Genomic DNA, 21404 nt, shown 5'->3' with positions numbered 1-21404 from the left:
GCTGGGGGAGGCTGGAAGGGGAATTGGTTTTTCTTCCCTTTTTGGGGAGGTTGGCCCCAGTGCTTGTTATGGGAGCTGTATGCAAAGTTCTGGTCAGTCCCAGAACAGGTATAAGCCAGCCACTGGTGGGCTGAGGTTTGGGTGATATTCATCACACCAGTGGCACCATGCACCAGACCCTGTGGCAGGTAGAGCTGGGGCGGGAGTAATTTTGGTAGAACCGGAATGTTCTTGGGATGTTTATTCTGTCGCTCCTTGAATTGATAACAGGTGGGCTTTCCTTAAGGTGAACCCAGCCTGTACCTGCTCTGCTGGTGTGTTCCTGGGAGCCTTGCTCTTTGCTTGCACTATTGTTGAGGACACCTGATCCACCCAGCCCTCTACTTCAGCCCCAGCCCAGGAAGTCCTCTTAACTCTGGAAAGTTTCCTTGAACCCAGACTCACAGGCTGTGTCTGTTCAGTTTCAGAGGAGCTACGTGCCCCGCCTTGCGACTGCCCCCAGCAGGACGGGTGCCCTGCTCCACTCCCTGGGGCAATGTCGGGCAGCATAGAGGCAAGGCATGGCTAAACCCTGCTTCCCCCAGCTCCCACCCCGTTAAACACACAGACACAGCAAACTTCTTCCCTAGAGTTTATTGTCCTGGCGCTCTCCATGCATTCAGCAGCCTTCTGCTGCGCAGTGTAGCAGAGATCCTAGCAGTGCTGGCTTCTCTACCCAACACTCATCAGTGGCCATGCCTAGCTCTCCCTCCGCCCCCAGCGTCTGTGGCTTGCCATCCCCCCCACTCTCTGCTTGACATGTTATTAGCACTGTGACGGTGGCAGGTTTGCCTGATGCATAGACACACATCAGCATGGCTCCCGCCTTGCGGAGCTTCTGTGCCGAGGTGGTGCGAGGCGCAGGGGGCCCCTCAGCTTGGAGGCCACCCAGCATCTCACAGGGCCTTGAGGGAACCAGCCCCGTTGTGGTGCTGAAGATATGTGGGTATTAAAGCAACACTCCGGGAGCGACCTACCCCAGCCAGAGAGTTGCTGCCAGGCCTCCAGCCGATTCACATAGCTGGAGTCTAGTGGGAACTCAGCCAAAGGCAGCTGTGTAGGTCTCTCTCCCCAGGGCTAGCTGGTCTCTCGAGCAAGGCTGGGGGAACAGGCCCTGCACACAGCATCAGCGCTCAGGCCAGGATGGGGTACGTTGCAGCCGTCGTCACCCCGCAGTTGTTGTCCCGCATGGACATGAGGATGTAGCCGTCATTACCCCAGTAGGTGGACCAGGAGTTTTTGATGAGCCAATAGCTCTCCCCTTGCAGGACCCCGTAGCCCACGGCCAGCACTGCGTGGTCCAGCTCTGTGCTCTTGTTTCCTAGGAGAAAGGAGAGGAGATTTAGTCTCCCTCTGCTGGGAGGTGAGAGACTGGGCTGTGGTTCCTGCATGCAGAGGAGGCCAGCAGGCCATGCCCTGCGCAGAGGAACCACCCTACATGTCTTCCTATGTTCATCGTGTAACTGCCTTATAGGAGTTCGTGTAAAGGGGAATAAATAAGAGGGGGCTATAAAAAGGGGTGCAAGATAATGAGTGGCAGGGAAGGTCAATGCCACCCAGGAACAAGGGGATGCCCAATGAATTAAAAAAGGTAACATTTTTAATACATACCTTTTAATCCAATGCATAATTAGCCTGCGGAACTCCCTGCCACATGATATCATGGAGGCCATGAGTTTAGCAAAAGTTAGAGGACTGGACATTGAGAAGGAACATCCACAGTTAGGTTAGGTAGAGTAAAAGATAAGAGTTATGAATCTTCCTGCTTTAGGACATTAGGCAGTCACTCTCTGTATGGGGTTAGGGTAAAAGCTTCCCTGTATGTGTAGGTTGTTCTATTGGGAGTTTCTGGCACCTTCCTCTGAGGCAGCTGGGCGGATTGGATCGTAGCCTTTATTTTTATTTAAAGTTAAGTTTAGTGACGTTATATTGCATCCTCGAGGACCTGGCCCTGGCGGCTAGTCTCATGTTCAGCAGTTATCTCTGTTAGATCTGGAGCTCTTAAGAACACACGGAGGCCAAGGGAAATAACACAACCATGAGAACAAAGCTGTGTGATGTTATGATTAATTAACAGGATCCTAGACGAGATGGACCATGGGTCTGATCTAGCAGTGGCAGGAATCAATGTAGCTGCCCCGGCTTCTGCCCACAGGGAACCTGGCTTTGTCCAATTTGAAAGAAGCAAAGTCCTCCCCCAGCAGAGCCCCTCGCGCTCCCCCAGACTCACCACAGGCAGGTTCGTAGTAGACGCCGTTGGCATAGAACGCAAAGGACTTGGGGGAGGCGTCTATGTTCACAGCCACCGGGCCGTGCTTGTAGAGTGCTGCTTTCAGGGCGGTGACGTTCCCGGGGTCTACGTTGATGTAGCCAGCGACCTTGGCTATGAGCTCAGACTGGTTGTAGTGACAGTAGCCGTTCTGGAGGGGAAAGACAGGTGCAAGAACTGGGTGACAAGGCTACTGCAGTCAAATCCAGAGCCCAGCCCCTCAGCCAGATCTCTTCTTCCCGCCCTAGGCCCAGACTCCTTCATGGCACCATCTGGAGACCATGGCAGAGCAGACCAGGCAGGCGCTGGCCCAGTGGCAGCCAGTCAATGCTGGGCTGTCCAGTCTGTTAACACTCCCGCTGGCTAAGGAGGGAGTTTCACTGGTCCTATTGGAGAAACACTAAACCCAGTGTGACATTGCACTCTATATGATTTTATAAAAATATGCTAATGAGCATGAATCTAATGTAACTGGAATATGCTTCATGCAAAATGTCTCTTGTAAGGTATCATTACAAAGCTTTCAGAGTAGCAGCCGTGTTAGTCTGTATTCGCAAAAAGAAAAGGAGGACTTGTGGCACCTTAGAGACTAACCAATTTATTTGAGCGTACGAGTGTGGTCATCCTATTTGTATAAATGTATCACTTTTGTATCTGAAACTAGAAATATGAAATATAACTCTGAGATCCTATTGTAATTATGCAAAGTGTGAGCCATTAGTGGTGGTTTGGAATCTTAATGGCTCCCATTAACCAGGACAATTACCTGTAGATGGCTCTGTTTTACTTAATAACAGGTTTCAGAGTAACAGCCGTGTTAGTCTGTATTCGCAAAAAGAAAAGGAGTACTTGTGGGTTGGGGGGAGAGAAAACCTGTTGTAGTGATAAACACCCATTTTTTCATGGTCTGTGTGTATAAAAACATCTTCTATATTTTCCACAGTATGCATCCGATGAAGTGAGCTGTAGCTCACTAAAGCTTATGCTCAAATAAATTGGTTAGTCTTTAAGGTGCCACAAGTCCTCCTTTTCTTTCTGTTTTACTTGTAAGTCTTCCTGCATACCTGTGGGCTGGCAAGTGGGTAATGAAGTCTTACGGTGACATGTGATCATGTCATCTGAACTGGAATCCATCTTTAACCTGGTGCTTTTCCATTGAGAAGGAGGGGTGGGAACCCAGAGGGACAAAGGATTCCCGCCTTATGCAAAAGATACATAAGTGGGGGGAACAGCACAAAGGGGGCGGCCATCATGAGAAATCCCCTAGCTACCACCTGAGCTGGAACAAGGGCTGTACCAGGGGAAAAGGATGCATCCGATGAAGTGAGCTGTAGCTCACGAAAGCTTATGCTCAGATAAATTTGTTAGTCTCTGAGGTGCCACAAGTACTCCTGTTCTTTTTGCAGACTAGGAAGGTGTTCCAGTCTGTGAAAGAAACTTGCTGAAACATCTCTGAGGGTGAGATTTTATCTGTATTCAGTTTCTTACTGTATTAGACATAGACTTGTGTGCGCTATTTTATTTTGCTTGGTAATTCACTTTGATCTGTCTGCTATTACTTGGAACCACTTAAATCCTACTTTCTGTATTTAATAAAATCTCTTTTTACTTAATACATACCTGGGTTAATTAATAATACCGGGGGTGGGCGGGGGGGGGGGGGCAAACAGCTGTGCATATCTCTCTATCAGTGTTATAGAGGGCAAATAATTTATGAGTTTACTCTGTATAAGCTTTATTTATTTGGGGTTTGGACCCCATTTATTTGGGGTTTGGACCCCATCAGGAGTTGAGCATCTGAGTGTTAAAGACAGGAACACTTTTTAAGTCTGCAGCTTTGGGGCACATGGTTCAGACCCTGGGTCTGTGTTGGAGCAGACGGGCATGTCTGGCTTGGCAAGACAGGGTGCTGGAGTCCCAGCCTGGCAGGGAAAGCAGGGGCAGAAGTAGTCTTGGCACACCAGTTGGCAGTTCCCAAAGGGGTTTCTGTGATCCAACCCATCACACCCAGATCTCCCCCACCCTGCGCCAGCCGAACAGTCTCAGGGTTTGGATCTATACAGGCCGCTCCAGCCACTGCCAGGGTTATGATGAGTTAGTGACAGCTGTCGCGCAGGCCCTGACCATCACAGCCATCATCTCCTTGAGTTCCATGGAGCGGCTCACAGGTGAGAAGTCCCTCTCCTGCACGAGGGGCTGCAGGGTGGGAGTGCCAGCCTCGCCGCTCTCCTGTCTGGGTACTGACGCAGCCCCCGTCACTGTAACATCTCAGCCAGCCTGGGACGCAGGGCAGGGTTGAATCCGTTTTACAGCTGCAGAGCTGAGGCACGGAAGGAGGGCGGCAGTTCTGCTTTCTGGAGGTGCTCAGCACCCCATCGGCAGTGGGCGCTGCAGCTGCTCAGCACCAGGGCCAGATTTGCAACTTATGCACCCCTAGGCACAGCATCTTCAGCGCCCCCTGCTGCCTACAGCTGCCCTTTGTGTTGCCCACAGTTTTGGAGAGGTAGGGCGCCCCTAGGCATGGACCTACTGTGCCTAAGTGGAAATCCAGCCCTGCTCAGTCTGGCCAGGGGCGATCTGCTTGTGATCACAGAGGGAGCCTGGTGGAGCTGGGGATTGAACCCAGGTTGCCATCCAGTGTTTTAGCCACAAGGCCGTCTTGCCTCTGACAGGCCTGGCAGTGGCTGAAGTGGCCTGTGCATGCCCCAGATAGGGTACGAAGCACCCTCAACCCCCATGGAGACAGCAGACACGAGGGTGCCCAGTGTCCTGAAGGCCCTCCCAGAATCTCCCACCGGTGTGAAGAAATTCATCAGCTCCCCCAAGCCAAACGGCTCCGTGCTCTCCTCGGCCGCCGGCCCAGTGCTCACCTGGCCCATGTACGGCCCATAGGACTCGGTGCTGGCGATGCCACCGTGCTTCTTCATCCACTCGTACGCCTGCCACTCCTCGCCGCCGTCGCAGGCGTGGTTCCCGAAGCCCCAAGAGCAGTCGATCAGGACTTGCTGGGACAGCGGGATCAGCACTCCGGTCTGGGGGGGCAGCCGGGAGAAAGTCAGGGTTCCAGCCGAGAGCTCCGGAGTCCCGGGTAATGCACAAAGCCCAGAGGAGAGGGGGGATGGGGCTTCCCCCCGGCTCAAGGAGGGGTCAGTTGTCTCCCTCCTCCAGCCAAAAGCACCAAAGGTTCCCTCTGGGCACTGCCTCCATCCAGGGCCTGAGCAGAGGGGGGTCACTGGAGCATGCCCGGCTGCCCCCTGTCCCATTCAAGGATGATTTTCCCCACCCCCCGCGTTGCTTCCTCTCCCCAGTGAGGGGTGGCCTCCACTTCCCAGGCATGTTGTGTCTAGCAGCCACACCATGCTCCACATCTCCGAGCTGGTCTTTATCAGGCGCCAGAGGTCACCCGTGGCATGGAGCAAGGCCATGTTCCCCTTCAGTGCTCCCACCTTAACTTCCAGCCCTGTGCAGCTCGGCTGGAGGGGTGGATTCTCCACCCCAGCAGCCCAGAGGATCCAGACTAGTGGCAGGAGCCTGACAAGTGGGTGTGAGCTCAGATGGCCCAGCCTCCCTCGGAGACTCTGAACTGCTCCCTCCCTAGACACGCAAGGCAGCTGGGCTCTCACCTTGAGGAACAGGGCACCCTCCATTGCCCCGGTGGTAGCAAAGCTCCAGCAGGAGCCACACACGGCCTGGTCCTTCACTGGGGTCACAGCGCCTGGGGAGGGAAGGGGTTACAGGACGGTTTGCAGTGAGGTAGTTTGGGGTTTTTAACGTTTCCCACATTCTTCCATGGGAAAGTGGCCATTTTGCAGAAAAGTTCCTTTTCGCAGAGAGTAACGGACCCCACTTTGGCCCTTTGTGGGGCTTGAACCTGGGACCCTCAGAGCTAAAAACAGCCACCACTACTGCCTGAGCTAAAAGACCTGCTCCGTTAGGTGAAGGCCACGCGAGACTCAAATCTCTTCTACGGCCCGGCCACTAGAGAGGCATGTAGGCCTGTACCCTTAGTCTGGGTTACGCGATCTCTGGTCAGGAGAAGGTAGGGATGGGGTGTGCCCGGGGTGTGCAGTGCATCAGCGCTAGTTTTCTCTGGGATCTGTTTCCCTTCTCAGGCTGTCATATGCAGCGGCTCCAGACGAGAGCCCCCTGGGCAGGGCTTGGACTCCCTGCTGCACCACTGGGAGGTTAGAATGGGCGGCAGAGCACGGCATGTGTCACTCACCATACAGCCTCCAGTCCAGGCTCTCCGGTAGGACGAGGCTCTTGTACCCCTCGGACGGGAACGGCTGCCCGTTGTTGGGGGCCCCGCTCTTTAGCCGCCCCCGCAGCACGGCCATCTCTGCCGGGGTGCGGTCGGCCAGGTGGTTCAGCACCAGCTTGTAGGGCAGGTTGGCCCGATTCTTGGAGCGGACGTACCTGGGAGGGGATGGATGCCGTGAAGAGGGAGCTGGACAGCAGGCAGCACTGCCTTGTGGCTACCCAGTAACCCCAAAAAACCAAACAATCATAACCGGCATGGGTGGCTCCTAGCCATGCCAGGGCGCATGGGAGAAGCAATCCCAGAAGAAGCTACCTCCTCCTCCCACCTGCTGAGGTTAGCTGATTGGAGGCCCCTAGTCTGGAGCCCGGAGAAGCTCAGGCCTGTAACAAGAGGGAAGGGCCTGGGACAGTATCTAGGTCAGGTTCCACGGGCCGTGATGCAGAGCAGTCATCCCTTAGCACTTACCCTCTAAGCTGCTCTTGCGGGGGAATGTCATGCAAGAGACTCAGCCTGCATCACTTCTAGCTGTCTGGGGAGTTCCCTCATCTTGGGGCTGCCCCACATGTGGTGGGAGAGGCCAGGGGTTTGCAGCCAAACTTTCCAGCCCCAACCCCTGGATTTTTTGGGTGCCCAGCTGGAGACGCTCAGGGCGGATTTTCAGCATGGGCCGAGTGTCCCGAACTCTCGAGCTGGACGCCCAAAATACAGCAACCAAAATCACACTCAAACTGTGTCCTGGGTTCATTCCAGGCTTACGACGCAGCCAACCATACGTGAGGGCACGTTTACCAGGCATCCTCCCTTCTCAAGAGAGTACCCCAGCGCAGTCCCACACAGGCCAGGCAGGAGTCTCTTCCATTGTGATTAGAAGACGCTTCTATCAAGCAACCAGTATTTTGCTGGTCCTTTGGATCATTCCTTGAGATGCTTAAACAAACCCTCTTGTTCTTCCTTTCCTTTCCTTTCCTTTCCTGTCCTTTCCTTTCCTGTCCTGTCCTTTCCAAGATAGCTCCATACCTCATGTTGTGGATGAAGGTTCGTTTCCTGTGTTCCATCTCCTTCTCGGTGCTATACGTCTTCCTGAACTTCTCCTTGTAGCGGTGGAACAGCCGGTGATGGACTCTGTCTATTTCTCTAATTCTCCCGACAAATTCCTGCATTGGATTGGCCAGGATCTGGTGCTCCGGCCCTGCGCCAGGCCAGTGCTCGCATTTTAGACCTAGAAAGGACAGAGGCAGAAGCAACAGTCATGGACAAGTTTGTGGCAGGCACAGATTATCCCTGGAGCAGACTGGCAGGGCAAAGGTTATCAAGAGCAGGATTGACTTTATCTGATCAATCATAAATCAAGCTGCATCTTCACCAGTTCACTTCTGGCTGCAGTATAAAGTTGTGGTTGGCCTATAGGTAAGGAGTAGGCCAGATTTTGCTGGTACACGGCTGTTAAACTGAAGTAATTCCCTTAGAGTTGGGGGAGGGGAGGGTTACATCAGTGTAAATCTAGGGTCAGGGCAGAATCTGGCCCTGCACCGGTTGTTCACTGTGTTAGGCACTTACAGAGGGCCCTCCCCATGTCCTTGGGTCAGAAGTAAGGAATGGAGAGCTTTTTTCTAGGACTTTTGTCCAGTTAAGTTTTCAAACCCTAGGGTCGAGCATGGGGAGGTTTGGTTAGGGGGAGCATCTTTATCATCTCGGAAATTCCCGGAGCTTGTTTTTTTCTCAGACCCACCTCCCCACGCAAGCCAATGGCACTGCCTGTGGTAACGGCACCTGACCCACACCATGGCGTGACACCAGGGCGCAGGCTGGGCCAGGGCAGTTCATCAGAAGGGCGTCAGAAAAGCTGAGGCACCTGGAGCCTGGCATCAGTTAGCGGGTTAGCCAGCCGGGCTCTGGAGGGCCACATGGCTGTCACAGGTGTAAACAGACCTCAGCAGAACTATGCTGCTTCACACCAGCTGAGGGGCTGTATGGAAAGTTGACACTTCTCTGCCCAGTGCAAGGTTTGCCAGCGCCAGTACGTTCACATCTAGCATTTGCCAACCAGGGTCTGCATGGCACGGGCTCTCCTTTCAGTCTGTACGGCTTCACCAACAGACTGTGCTCTGTGAGGACACCAGTGCCATCCACACAGGCACCGATCCGGTTTCAAGTCCCTTGATTCACCAACCCCTTTGCCTGGTGTTTGCCTGCGGCGTGGCCAGGTATTGCTGTAGCCAGAAGCGCTTGCATGGTATGGAGGGGATGGGCGGTGTCTCACCTGGATCTACAGGCCTGTGATGGGTGTGATGGCGGAAGCCCTGTAGACCAGGGCAGCAATACGCTTACCGTGTGGGAGGCTGAAGACCCCGGCTGGGTAGCTGCGGGCAAAGCTGCTGTAGTCAATCTCGTACTTGTCGTAGTGGGAGCCCAGCAGGCTGTTGAAGCCCCGCATCTCGTAGTGGACGGGCACGGGGCCGTCGGCGGAGCTGGCCACCCACAAGGTGTAGACGTTCTTCTTCCGGCCCCAGTAGGACACATTCTGCAGCACGGTGCAGAGCTGCCCTTTGTAGGACTCCTCCCGCACGGGCTGGGGAGGCAGCGGGCGTGAGGGGCAGTGTTTCCGAATGAGATGGGGCAGTTAACTGCCGGAACAAGAGAGATCCTACGCGGTGCAAACACGAGGCGCTGCCCACGGCCTTCTGGCCAGCAGCTGTGCGCGCTCTGAGCCGCAGGACGGAGGCTCGCTGTGCAGCAGTCAGGCCAAGCTCGCGCCTCGTGGCTGGAAGTCTAGACGCGGGTCAGTCCTCCCCTCTTGGGGGACATTCTCCCCGGGGGTGCACAAAGGGAGAAGTCCCCATCCCCTTTCAGCTGATTATCCCTGGCCCTTGCTCAGGGTGTACAAGGGGGATGGGGTAGGCTTCCCCGGACCCCTTTCCACTTGTGCACCCCTGGGAGGGACGGTTTGACCCCAGCCAGCCCTGGCACAAGCTCCACCAACTTGAGTGGCGAGGCATCTTTCTTAGGGCAGGGCTGGATCTGGCCCTGTGCTTGTAACATCGCTGCCAGGGGAAGGGGTGTGCTGGCTCAATCATGCACTAGTTTGCCGCAGAGCCCCATGGCGCGTGCGCTTTGTAAGGCCAGTGGCCCTGTGGTATGGTGCGGGGTGAGGTAACTACAGGGTCTCCCAGGGGGGAAGGAGAGCCCATTCGCCGAGCAGGATGCCTGGCATCTGGGGCCCTTCTTCGGCTGGTCCCGCGAGACATGGGCTCACCTTGAAGCCGTCCAGGCGGGGAAAGACGCTCTGTGGGCTGATGAGATCCCCAGCCGTGCCGTTGATCCGGAAGCACTTCCGAACGTTTGCCTCGGTTTCTGTGGTTTCTGGGGTCACCTTGAAACTGGCGCCGAATGGCTCCAGAGAGCCAAGCTGGTACGTGATCACTTGGCCTGCAGGGACGCACCCAGGGCAAACAGTTACCATAGACGGCTATAACAGTGCTGCAGGCGTTCACGCCCTCCCTGAGGGCAAGGGGAAGCGTAACAGAGGCGACCTTCACTCTGTGCTGAGTGACGGGGGTTTGGAAGACGCGGGCCATGCCAGGGGCTAGAGGTAACCTCCCATGCCCCGGCACTCACGGCAGTGGGACTAGTGGGACTCCCCCAGGTTGCTAAGTAGGAGTAAATGGGGTGCTCACTGCTGCAGGATCAAGTCCCTGGTGCTCCCCTCCTGCTCCCCTCCTGCTCAGCACTTGGCATGCCGCTGTCAGGAGTGGAGAGGAGAACAGGCTTGCTGGACAGGGGAGGGTGGCCAATTTAGTTGCAGCAGCTGTGACCTGAAGCCGTTAACCGCGCTCTAGCAAAGAATCACGGCATAAACCAGAGCCTTGTGCACTGTGGGCCTCAGCCCGAGCGTCCTGGCTTGGATTTCCCTCTCTGACGCCCCCGGCCTTCACTGTGGGGGCTGCCTGCATCAGGACCTCAGCTCTGGTAACATGCTGGGGCCAGATCCTGTGCTCGGGGGTGCAGATAGTCGCTAACGCTAGAAGCCCAGTTTATCTGGATACCAGTCTAATAGGTCATAGTGGCTGTAGAATGACCTTGCCTAATCGGGTACAGAATGTGACCGAGGCCAAACAGCAAAAATTAAGATGTTTGTACACCAATGCGAGGAGCCTAGGTAACAAAATGGAGGAACTAGAGTTCCTGGTGCAGGAAGTGAAACCAGGTATTATAGGGATAGCAGAAACAGGGTGGAATAGTAGTTATGACTGGACTACCGGTATTGAAGGGTATGTGCTGTTTAGGAAAGACCGAAATAAAGGTAAAGGTGGTGGAGTAGCATTGTATATCAATGATGAGGTAGAATGTAAAGAAATAAGAAGCGATGGAATAGATAAGACAGTGTCCGTCTGGGCAAAAATTATGTTGGGGAAGAAAACTATTAGAGCCTCCCCTGGGATAGTGCTTGGGGTGTGCTATAGACCGCCGGGATCTAATTTGGATATGGATAGAGCCCTTTTTATTGTTTTTAATGAAGTGAACACTAATGGAAACTGCATGATCATGGGAGACTTTAACTTCCCAGATATAGATGGGAGGACAAGTGCTAGAAATAACAATAGGGCTCAGATTTTCCTGGATGCGATAGCTGATGGATTCCTTCATCAAGTAGTTGCTGAACCGACAAGGGGATGCCATTTTAGATTTGGTTTTGGTGAGTAGTGAGGACCTCATAGAAGAAATGGTTGTAGGGGACAACCTTGGTTCGAGTGCTCATGAGCTAATTCAGTTCAAACTGAACAGAAGGAGTAACAAAAATAAATCTGCAACTAGGGTTTTTGATTTCAAAAGGGGTGACTTTCAAAAGTTAAGGAAATTGGTTAGGGAAGTGGATTGGACTGAAGGACTTGTGGATCTAAAGGCGGAGAAGGCCTGGGATTACTTCAAGTCACAGCCGCGGAAGCTGTCGGAAACCTGCATCCCAAGAAAGGGGAAAAATTCTTCGGCAGGAGTTGTAGACCCAGCTGGATGAGCAAGCATCTCAGAGAGGTGATTAAGAAAAAGCAGAAAGCCTACAGGGAGTGGAAGATGGGAGGGATCAGCAAGGAAAGCTACCTTATTGAGGCCAGAACATGTAGGGATATGGTGAGAAAAGCTAAAAGTCCAGTAGAGTTGGACCTTGCAAAGGGAATTAAAACCAATAGTAAAAGGTTCTATAGCCATATAAATAAGAAGAAAACAAAGAAAGAAGAAGTGGGAACGCTAAATACTGAGGATGGAGTGGAGGTCAAGGATAATCTAGGCATGGCCCAATATCTAAACAAATACTTTGCCTCAGTCTTTAATAAGGCTAAAGAGGATCTTCGGGATAATGGTAGCATGACAAATGGGAATGAGGATATGGAGGTGGATGTTAGGATATAGATATTCAGGCCTGTCTGTAAAGGCCTATACTCGAAGAATGTAGGTGTATTCTTATCACTTGGCTAGTTCTAGAGGTATAAAAGAAAGAATCAAAATCACTGTCTGCTGGTGTAAGGGCCTTCTCTTACTGTGACAGTCTGAGGCCCTGTGCTTAGGCTAAGGCCTTTGGCTAAGCAGCAGAGGCAGCCATAAGCTGGGAAGCGACCGGTCACATCCTCACATCCCAACCTAGTCACATTGAAAGAAGGTGCTATTGGGCTGTTAGGAATACAATCCTGTCCTGATAATGGCCATCGCCTCCAGGGAAAGGGAAGTGCCTAGAAAATGTAAAAGGAAACTTAGTTTGATAGCATCCTGTCTGGCAAGAACTCACTTATCAATAGCTGGGATGTGAAATCCTCATTTCTGTGTTTGTTCTATCACTGTAGTCCCCATTTCCCCATTGTTTGTCTGTATAATCTCTGTCTGGTTCTGTGATTGTTTCTGTCTGCTGTATAATTAATTTTGCTGGCTGTAAACTAATTAAGGTGGTGGGATATAATTGGTTAAATAATCATGTTACAATATGTTAAGATTGGTTAGTTAGATTTCAGGAAAATGATTGGTTAAGGTATAGCTAAGCAGAACTCAAGTTTTACTATATAGTCTGCAATCAATCAGGAAGTGTGTGTGTGTGGGGAAAATGGGAACAGGGAATGGGGGTGGGGAAATTGGAATCATGTTTTGCTAAAGGGGGAAATGGGAACAGGGAATGGGGGCGGGGGGAAAATTGGAATCATGTTTGGCTTAGGGCAGAAATGGGAACAGGGACACAGGTGTAAGGCACTGTGGTGTCAGAGCTGGGAAGGGGGGACACTAAGGAAGGAAACTGGACTCATGCTTGCTGGAAGTTCACCCCAATAAACATTGAATTGTTTGCACCTTTGGACTTCAGATATTGTTGCTCTCTGTTCATGCGAGAAGGACCAGGGAAGTAAGTGGGTGAAGGAATAAGCCCCCTAACAGTAGATATTACCATATCTGAAGTAGAAGTGAACCTCGGAGCTTAATGGGACTAAATCGGGGGGCCCAGATCATCTTCATCCAAAAATATTAAAAGAATTGGCACACAAAATTGCAAGCCCATTAGCAAGAATTTTTAATGAATCTGTAAACTCAGGGGTTGTACCGTATGACTGGAGAATTGCTAACTTAGTTCCTACTTTTAAGAAAGGAAAAAAAAGTGATCCGGGTAACTAAAGGCCTGTTAGTTTAACATCTGTAGTATGCAAGGTCTTGGAAAAATTTTTGAAGGAGAAAGTAGTTAGGGACATTGAGGTCAATGGTAAATGGGACAAAATACAACATGGTTTTACAAAAGGTAGATCATGCCAAACCAAAGTAACAGATTTGTTAGACAAAGGAAATGCAGTGGATCTAATTTACCTAGATTTCAGTAAGGCATTTGATACGGTGCCACATGGGGAATTATGAGTTAAATTGGAAAAGATTGGGATCAATATGAAAATTGAAAGGTGGATAAGGAATTGGTTAAAGGGGAGACTACAGCGGGTCATACTGAAAGGTGAACTGTCAGGCTGGAGGGAGGTTACCAGTGGAGTTCCTCAGGGATTGGTTTTGGGACCAATCTTATTTAATCTTTTCATTACTGACCTCGGCACAAAAAGTGGGAGTGTGCTAATAAAGTTTGCGGATGATACAAAGCTGGGAGGTATTGCCAATTTAGAGAAGGACCGGGATATCATACAGGAGGATCTGGATGACTGGAGTAATAGTAATAGGATGAAATTTAATAGTGAGAAGTATTGTAAACTGGAGTAATAGTAATAGGATGAAATTTAATAGTGAGAAGTTTAAGGTCATGCATTTAGGGATTAATAACAAGAATTTTAGTTATAAACTGGGGATGCATCAATTAGAAGTAATGGAGGAGGAGAAGGACTTTGGAGTATTGGTTGACCACAGGATGACTATGAGCTGCCCAATGTGATATGGCCGTGAAGAAAGCTAATGCGGTCTTGGGATGCATCAGGCGAGGTATTTCCAGTCGAGATAAGGCGGTGTTAGTACCATTACACAAGGCACTGGTGAGACCTCACCTGGAATACTGTGTGCAGTTCTCGTCTCCCATGTTTAAGAAGGATGAATTCAAACTGGAACAGGTATAGAGAAGGGCTACTAGGATGATCGGAGGAATGGAAAACCTGTGTTATGAAAGGAGACTCAAGGAGCATGGCTTGTTTAGCCTAACCAAAAGAAGGCTGAGGGGAATATGATTGCTTTCTATAAATATATCAGAGGGATAAATACCAGAGAGGGAGAGGAATTATTTAAGCTCAGTACCGATATGGACACAAGAACAAATGGATATAAACTGGCCATCGGGAAGTTTAGACTTGAAATTAGATGAAGGTTTCTAGCCATCAGAGGAGTGAAGTTCTGGAACAGCCTTCCAAGGGAAGCAGTGGGGGCAAAAGACCTATCTGGCTTCAAGATTAAACTCGATACATTTATGGAGGAGATGGTATGATGGGATAACATGATTTTGGCAATTAACTGATCTTTAACTATTCATGGTAAATAGCCCCAACGGCCTGTGATGGGATGTTAGATGGGATGGGATCTGAGTTACTACAGAGAATTCTTTCCTGGGTATCTGGCTGGTGAATCTTGCCCACATGCTGAAGGTTCAGCTGATCGCCATATCTGGGGTCGGGAAGGAATTTTCCTCCAGGGCAGATTGGAAGAGGCCCTGGGGTTTTTTTGCCATCCTCTGTAGCATGGGGCACGGGTCACTTGCTGGAGGATTCTCTGCACCTTGAAGTCTTTAAACCATGATTGGAGGTCTTCAATAGCTCAGACATAGGTGAGAGGTTTATTGCAGGAGTGGATGGGTGAGATTCTCTGGCCTGCATTGTGCGGGAGGTCAGACTAGATGATCATAGTGGTCCCTTCTGACCTTAATATCTATGAATCTGCACCCCAGAGCACAAATTGATCTAGGCTTAGCCTCTGGGGCCTTGGCCCAGGTGCTGCCTCTCCAGGCGTGCTATGACAGAGACATATCCACAGCGCTAGATGCATTCAGAGGAGAGAGCCCTGCTGTGCAGCCAGACGTGGGCAATCCATTCAATGGGGGTAAGGGGAGAAGGACACTGCCTCCCTGGACTGCTACCCCAACAGTACCCCGGTAACTTGCCATGGTAATACTGGATACGGCTCTGGCCTCCGGTCAGGTTGTACCAGGCTTCGAAGGGCTCCTTGATTTCAGCATAGGGCAGGCTGATAACCCCTGCAGGACACAAGGTGACAGAAGCCAGATTAGCCTGTCCCATAGAGACGAGGGACAAGATCTTATTTACAGTTAATCACTTTAGAGACAGTGTGCCCCGCCCATCCGGTCAGAGAGGGCTCGCCAGCTGCAGGGCAAATGCAGGGGAAGTTAAGAGCAACCGACCAGTTGATTTTAAACACAGGAGCCTAATCCTGAGCCACGGCTCACCCTGCACTCAGGCAAACTCCCCCTGAAGCTAGTGGGAGGGTATAAAAGCCAAGTAAGGGGTTGCCCCAGTGTTCTCTAACCTGGTTTCATGGTTCAGCACTTGCAGTGCAAATCATTGTTAAGGGCTGCGAATTCACGACAGAGTGGGGTTGGGGGGATAGGGCAGCACGGAGGTAAATTTCAGTGGCCAGAGACATCCCTTCTAGTGAGAGCTCGTTGGGAGGAGGCCCAGGGCACTTGCCCAGCTAGGAGGTTGCAAGTTCATCTCAATAGGGGTCCTAGCCAAACCACTTCAGAGGGGAAAAAAGCTCATTTGCCAGGCTCCAAAAGGGGCGAGAGGTGGGGACGGGGGGGATCTAAGGTTGTTTCAAGATGTCGTTGAACAAGATTATATGCACCTCCTTCCTAGGGCACTGAGAAATGGGAGCTGAAGGCTCTCTTCTGCAGTGCATAATGTGAGCAGTCCTGGAAACCAAGCTGATGAGAACAGTGGGGAGGGAACACACCAGCCCCCTCCTGCCTTTGTGGCACTTAAGCCTGCAGCTCTGATTGTGGAGGGTGATATCATGGCTTCTACAGAATTACTTTCCTCCCTACTCTTTGGACTCTTAATGGGAGCGTGGCATTCAAACACAGACCTCGGCCGGTCCCCTGTAAATAGAGGAGATGCAACTGTCTTTCAGACTATACCGATGGAACAAACCTGGACGACAGTATTCTATCAGGTAGGGATTAGGGCCTTAAATCTGCACTCCTTTGCATTTCGTGGCTGGGGAGGGGGCGGTCTGATTTGAATCTGAGACCCAGCTATGCAGCTTTGGCGGCTGGAACACATCCCAAACCTGGAGGGGACTGATTTCTCAAGCCAGATATGTCTGACATCTCAAGAGAAGAGCTAACCCCCTCCCCACCCAACCCTTGAACCCAGACCCCAGGCTAAACTTGACTTGGAGCTGAGCACCACTTCTGCCCTGCCAAAGTACTTCAGGCCACATTTTCAAAGATATTTAGGTGCCTACAGCTGCAGATAAGCACCTAACCAACTCCCATTGATTTCCAGTGGGAGTTAGGTACCAAACCTACATGAGCGTTTTCGGAAATCCCACTAGGCCCCTATCTGCATTAAATACCTGTGAAAATCTGTCCCTGTGTGATTCTACAGCACCTTCCAGCCAAGGATCTCCAAGCACTTTGCAAATGCTAATTAAGCCTCAGAATTCCCATCCTTAAGACATTTCCCCACCACCACCCCGGGACACCCCCCAGCCCCCAATACACGCAGGGCCAAGCCCCCTCCTGGAGCATTACCTGTAACGTGATAGACATCTCCAAACTTGGGGAGTGGTTGCAGGTTGCCCTCGGCTCCTGGAAGAGAAGGGTCATCTTATTCCCCGACTAGCAGCCACTTCACTCCCTACCAAGACCAGCTGAGGGAAGATGAAAGGACCCGAAGCCTTCACAGCTTTGCAGGGGCTGTGCACAGTGTCTATCCCAGCCAGGTGCAAAGAGCAGTCCCGCTGGCAGTGAGTTAGACAGCTGAGTGGGAAGGAAACTCTGCTGGCTTATCACGTGGGGTGACCTGTTAACAAGCTCTTGACCCCCTGAGCATCCCGAGCTGGGGATATGACCTCCCAAAACTATTCCCAGATCCCTGGGGCTCACATGCAAACAGTGGGGCTGGAACAATTTTTATAGGGGGGGGGTGCTGAAGGCAGAAGCCAGGGATTTGGGTTTTTATTACTACTTCAAGCCAGGGGGTGCAGGAGCACCCCTAGTTCCAGCACCTATGCATGCAGACAAGGGAAGAGAAGACGAGCATGGCCTGAACAGGGTGCTAGAGTTCTGGAAGGGCACTCCCTCCCCCCAAACTCCCTCCCCCCAAAGCAGCGCAGGGGCTATACCCCAGAATTAACTACTTTACACCCCATGCCTAATTCACATGCCTGCTGTGTCCCACTCCCCCAGACCAAGTCCGAGGGCACAATGGGACCAGTCCCGCTGATCTCACGCACCCGCAACTCCCAGAGAGGCCAGCGAGCATCTGGGGTGTGGGCTAAATCCTTGGCTACCATCGGTGGATAGAGGCTGCTTCATGTCAGCACTCTCTGTCCCAGCAAGCAATTGTACCTAGTGTGGACAGCAATATTTCTCCCCAGGCCAGAACGAGGGAGGCCCCAGAGAATCCCTGGCTTTTCAGTTCCTACCCCCTGCTCCCTCCTGATTTCCCGCCCCCCTTTCTGCCGGGGAAAACTCCCACCACACCCCGAGTCCCACTGGCCTCAGGGCAGGCCATGGCCCTCAGGGCAGAGAAGAGACAGAACTTGGCGGGCATGGCTACAAAGGGAGATTCTTTACAGAGGCTGCTGGAGGCAGACAGCCCCCGTGGGACTCGCAGCTGCTCGCTCCCAGACTGACAGTCGGACGCAGCCCCCACGCTGCCTCGCCTCTGGAGTCACGGAAGGGACTGCAAGCACCATGAACAAGGGAGCATTCGCCGTCTCCCGGGGTTCTTGGACCAAGCACCCTGGCGTTAGGCTAGATGGCCCAGCACCGCACTCACGGCAGGGCAGCAAAGGTGCCTTTCCAGTAGCCTCCAATACACAGGGTGGGGCGGGATTAGCAGGGAAATAAACTCACCTGAGCAACAGCTCCACAACAGAAGAATCAGCATCCGCCTGAGGATCGCCATGGGTGCAGGACGTGCAGCCAGGCAATCCCTCTGTCCCTGTTTGCAAGTCGAACCTCCCAGAAGCCCCCTAAAAAAGAGGCTGGATGTAAATCATCGGCACTCTGTCAACCAATGGGAAAAGTCGGCCCTGCCCCGTGGGTGGGTTCAAGAAATGCAACTGAATTCAAGGGCCTGGTCATTTCTTTGCACCCAGGCTGTTGGCTGCTGCAGGTCCAGGGTTTGAAGCAGTGGCTCAGCATGTTCCCACTGAAAGACAATCATTGTAGGACAGATCAAGGCCAAAAGATGCCGTCCCTGGGATGGGGAGTGGTGTGTGTGGGGACTGTCAACTGGAAGGCCTTGGATCTGTCCATTGGCGGGGATGAACAGGCTCTAGAAGTTGGCAGTGCTGCATCGTTTTTGCTTTCATCTCTGCATGCTGCGACGCCCGTTCTGGATCTCACCGTGCAGATCTCACTTGCCCGGTGTTTCAGTACTACAGTGATGGGCGTCGGAGACAACTAGATTGTGGTGTCACCCCAGGATATTGCTCCTTCAAGACCCCCACCTCATTTCTCTCCTCCACACAATTTGTTTGCATCTGCTGTTAGAACCAGCAGTCGAGGAGAATGCGATTTGTCCTTCTGCAGCCTGGCCTTACCCAGTTCTCTAGGCATTAAGAGCAGACATTTTGGGGATATCAGTTGGGGTGAGGGGGGCAACTTGAGACACCATAGGTTTTCTGAGGTGCTTGGGCACCCAAAATCGATGGCCCCCTGTGGCAATGTGTCTTGGTGCTATATGTGGGGTCCAATATAGGATGCTAAGAATCTCTGTAGAAGCATCCAGGTTGATCCCCACGCCCCATGAACCCCGATCTTGGAGAAATGATGAACACTTTGTGTCTGACTCATCTCTCAGCTTTCAGTCAGTGGCAACAGCTGGTCAGGCCATTTATGTGGGTTTTTTTGGTTTAAAAACAGAATAAACAAGCACTGATAAAGAATGCAGAAAAGGGAAAACGCTTAGTAACTAATTCTCAGGTAACCTTCGCTCTCTCCACTTGCTACAGCTGGTTTCCATCCCAAGGTCACCAGCAAACACTTTCACTGCCAGCTGAGTCAGTATGTTCCTTGGAACCCCAAACAAAGGAGATAAGAACTCTGCTCTTTCGACCAGATCCTCCCAGCTCATGCTTATGCTCATAAGAAATTCAGGCCAAATTCTGCTCTGGTTCCCAAGGGTAAAGCTGGTGTGATTCCGCTGAAGTCCATGGAGTTACTTGGGCTTTACAGCAGTGCAGGTGAAAGTGAAAATTTGAGCTGTTGATTTTAAGAGCATCCTCAGGAATTAATACTAACCTATTTGTATTGTGGGAGCATCTGGCCATCAGCCAAGGACCCGGACCCGTTGTGCTAGGCACTATACACACCCATAAAGACAGTTCATTTCCCAAAGAGCTTACGATCTAAGAATAAGACAAGAGACAACAAGCCAAGAGGGAGAATAGACGCCCAGGTTCTCCAGTAACTGATCTGATGCCATGAAGCCTCTCACACCAGCCACAGGCTGGACACGGGATCTGAGTCCAGGTCACCTTGTCTCTGGCAGGCAGGAAGCTGCAGGGACTCATTGCATTAGCAGATGCAGGCCATTTCCCCTGAAGGTGTTTGTCAGGGTTGCTCAAGAGGACGGGCGCTGATGGAGGAGGCAGAGTCAGGCTCTTCCATTCATTAATCGGAAGGGCTAAAATGTCTGCTGAGCCTCATAGCAATAAACCCTCAGAGCATTTCTGGTGACGTCCTACGCTAGCGGTGTATCACCAGGGCTGTGCAAAGTCAAGTGCAAGAGGAAGAGAAGGAGCTGCCCCCGGCAGTGGTGCTTGGAGATCACAAGGCAAGAGACTGACGCAAGGGAGAATGGGGCTGAAGGTGACGCTGGCATCGCTGAAAGGCAGCCCCTATCTGTGCAGCTGTCACGGGTTGCTTCTGCAGCGGCTAGCAGTGGATTCTGTAGCCACAACACCATTGCCAGAGTCCAGTGTCAGATGGTCAAGAGAAACAATGGGAATATAGACCAGAGGTGGGATTCTTCTTCCACATGGTGTGTTGATGAGCCTCAGCAAAATTCATTCGGGATTGTTTTTTTTTCCACTCACAGCGCCAGCTCCTAGAAGACAGAGAAAGAAAAGACCTTTTAGGTCCCCAGGCAACCCTCTGGCCTGGGTCTCTTCCTTAAAGTTTATTTTCTAGCACGTTATTCGGTCTAATTTGAAAAGTTTTGCTGCCCAAAGATTTCCCAGAAGTCCCCATTGCAGAGGTATCCATTTCATGCTGGAACATGATGCTCTGGCTCCTAATTCCCCTGGGTGCAATTCTCTGGGCACTGGATCTGCCCCTCCCTGGTGACTCCTGGCAGCAATTTGCTCAGCAGCCCAGCCCGTGGGGCGATTCCACCAGACAGGGCTGGGTGGCATATGAGCCAGAATGATTTGCTTCCCTTACAGGTGTCTACTGTCAGGACTGGGCAGAGACATTCCCAGTGGGCCCCTTTTCTGGATGGACCAGCTCCTTTCCAGCATGGTCGGTTCAATACAGGACACTTGAATCACCTTAGAGAAGGCCCCCCTGCCCCCAGATTGCAGAGCTCATCCTCTACAGCAGGGGGCATTACGGCCCCCCCCTTTCTGCCCCATTCTCTAAGAGGGTATTGGGGTCCGGTGGTTAGAGCAGGGGAGCACTCATGGGTCAGAACTTCTAGGTGTTTTTGTCAGGTTCCTGGCTACTGGCAGTCTGTTGAACCCTTTGCCTCTGCTGAAGAAGTGCTGGGAGCAAAGCATCTGACCCTTCCAAATCATATTGTAAAGAAGCAGGCAAGAGGGTATAGAATCATAGAATACCAGGGTTGGAAGGGACCTCAGGAGGTCATCTAGTCCAACCCCCTGCTCAAAGCAGGGCCAATCCCCAATTTTTGCCCCAGATCCCAAATGGCCCCCTCAAGGATTGAACTCACAACCTTGGGTTTAGCAGGCCCATGCTCAAACCACTGAGCTATCCTTCCCCGCCAATCAGATTGATGGGACTCTAAGCATCTAAACCCCACTCCAATGTTTCCCCCAGCCCCACATGTGGCTGCTGAGTCCCTCTGGGCATTCCCAGCTTTTCCCCAGGGTTTCTAAATAACATTAGCTGCTCCCCTTAGTTTCCCATGAGACCTCATTCCCCATGCCAGGCAAACACACAGGCTGGGTGGGAGGCACTCA

At 51.9% G+C, this 21404-nt stretch overlaps 1 protein-coding gene across 1 annotated transcript; it reads right to left on the bottom strand.

Annotated features, from left to right (window-relative positions):
* Positions 1-625: 625 nt before the first annotated feature.
* On the bottom strand, positions 626-18244 carry LOC141974563 (digestive cysteine proteinase 1-like). Its single transcript, XM_074934350.1, has 11 exons — positions 18112-18244; positions 16783-16839; positions 15172-15264; positions 9823-9995; positions 8898-9138; positions 7587-7788; positions 6531-6724; positions 5932-6023; positions 5179-5340; positions 2270-2459; positions 626-1360 (listed from the first exon to the last, which is right to left on the bottom strand). Exons 1-11 carry the CDS (start codon positions 18161-18163, stop codon positions 1173-1175), a joined length of 1644 nt encoding a protein of 547 aa, XP_074790451.1. The 5' UTR covers positions 18164-18244; the 3' UTR covers positions 626-1172.
* Between the last annotated feature and the right edge of the window lie 3160 nt (positions 18245-21404).

The sequence above is a fragment of the Natator depressus genome, chromosome 19 (assembly GCF_965152275.1).
Source record: "Natator depressus isolate rNatDep1 chromosome 19, rNatDep2.hap1, whole genome shotgun sequence".
In the NCBI taxonomy this organism is placed as follows: Eukaryota; Metazoa; Chordata; order Testudines; family Cheloniidae; genus Natator; species Natator depressus.
The sequence above is the reverse complement of the archived record's forward strand: the minus strand, read 5'-3'. Positions and strand labels throughout refer to the sequence as shown.

What these genes read in the sequence shown, in the direction of transcription:
- LOC141974563 (XM_074934350.1), bottom strand. Translation starts at nt 18,163, where the DNA reads ATGGCGATCCTCAGGCGGATGCTGATTCTTCTGTTGTGGAGCTGTTGC. An exon ending in AGATGTCTATCACGTTACAG is followed by an intron (nt 15,265 to 16,782) that starts GTAATGCTCCAG and finishes TGTGTCCTGCAG; the next exon opens with GGGTTATCAGCCTGCCCTAT. An exon ending in ACCTTCATCCACAACATGAG is followed by an intron (nt 6,725 to 7,586) that starts GTATGGAGCTAT and finishes ATCCCCTCCCAG; the next exon opens with GTACGTCCGCTCCAAGAATC.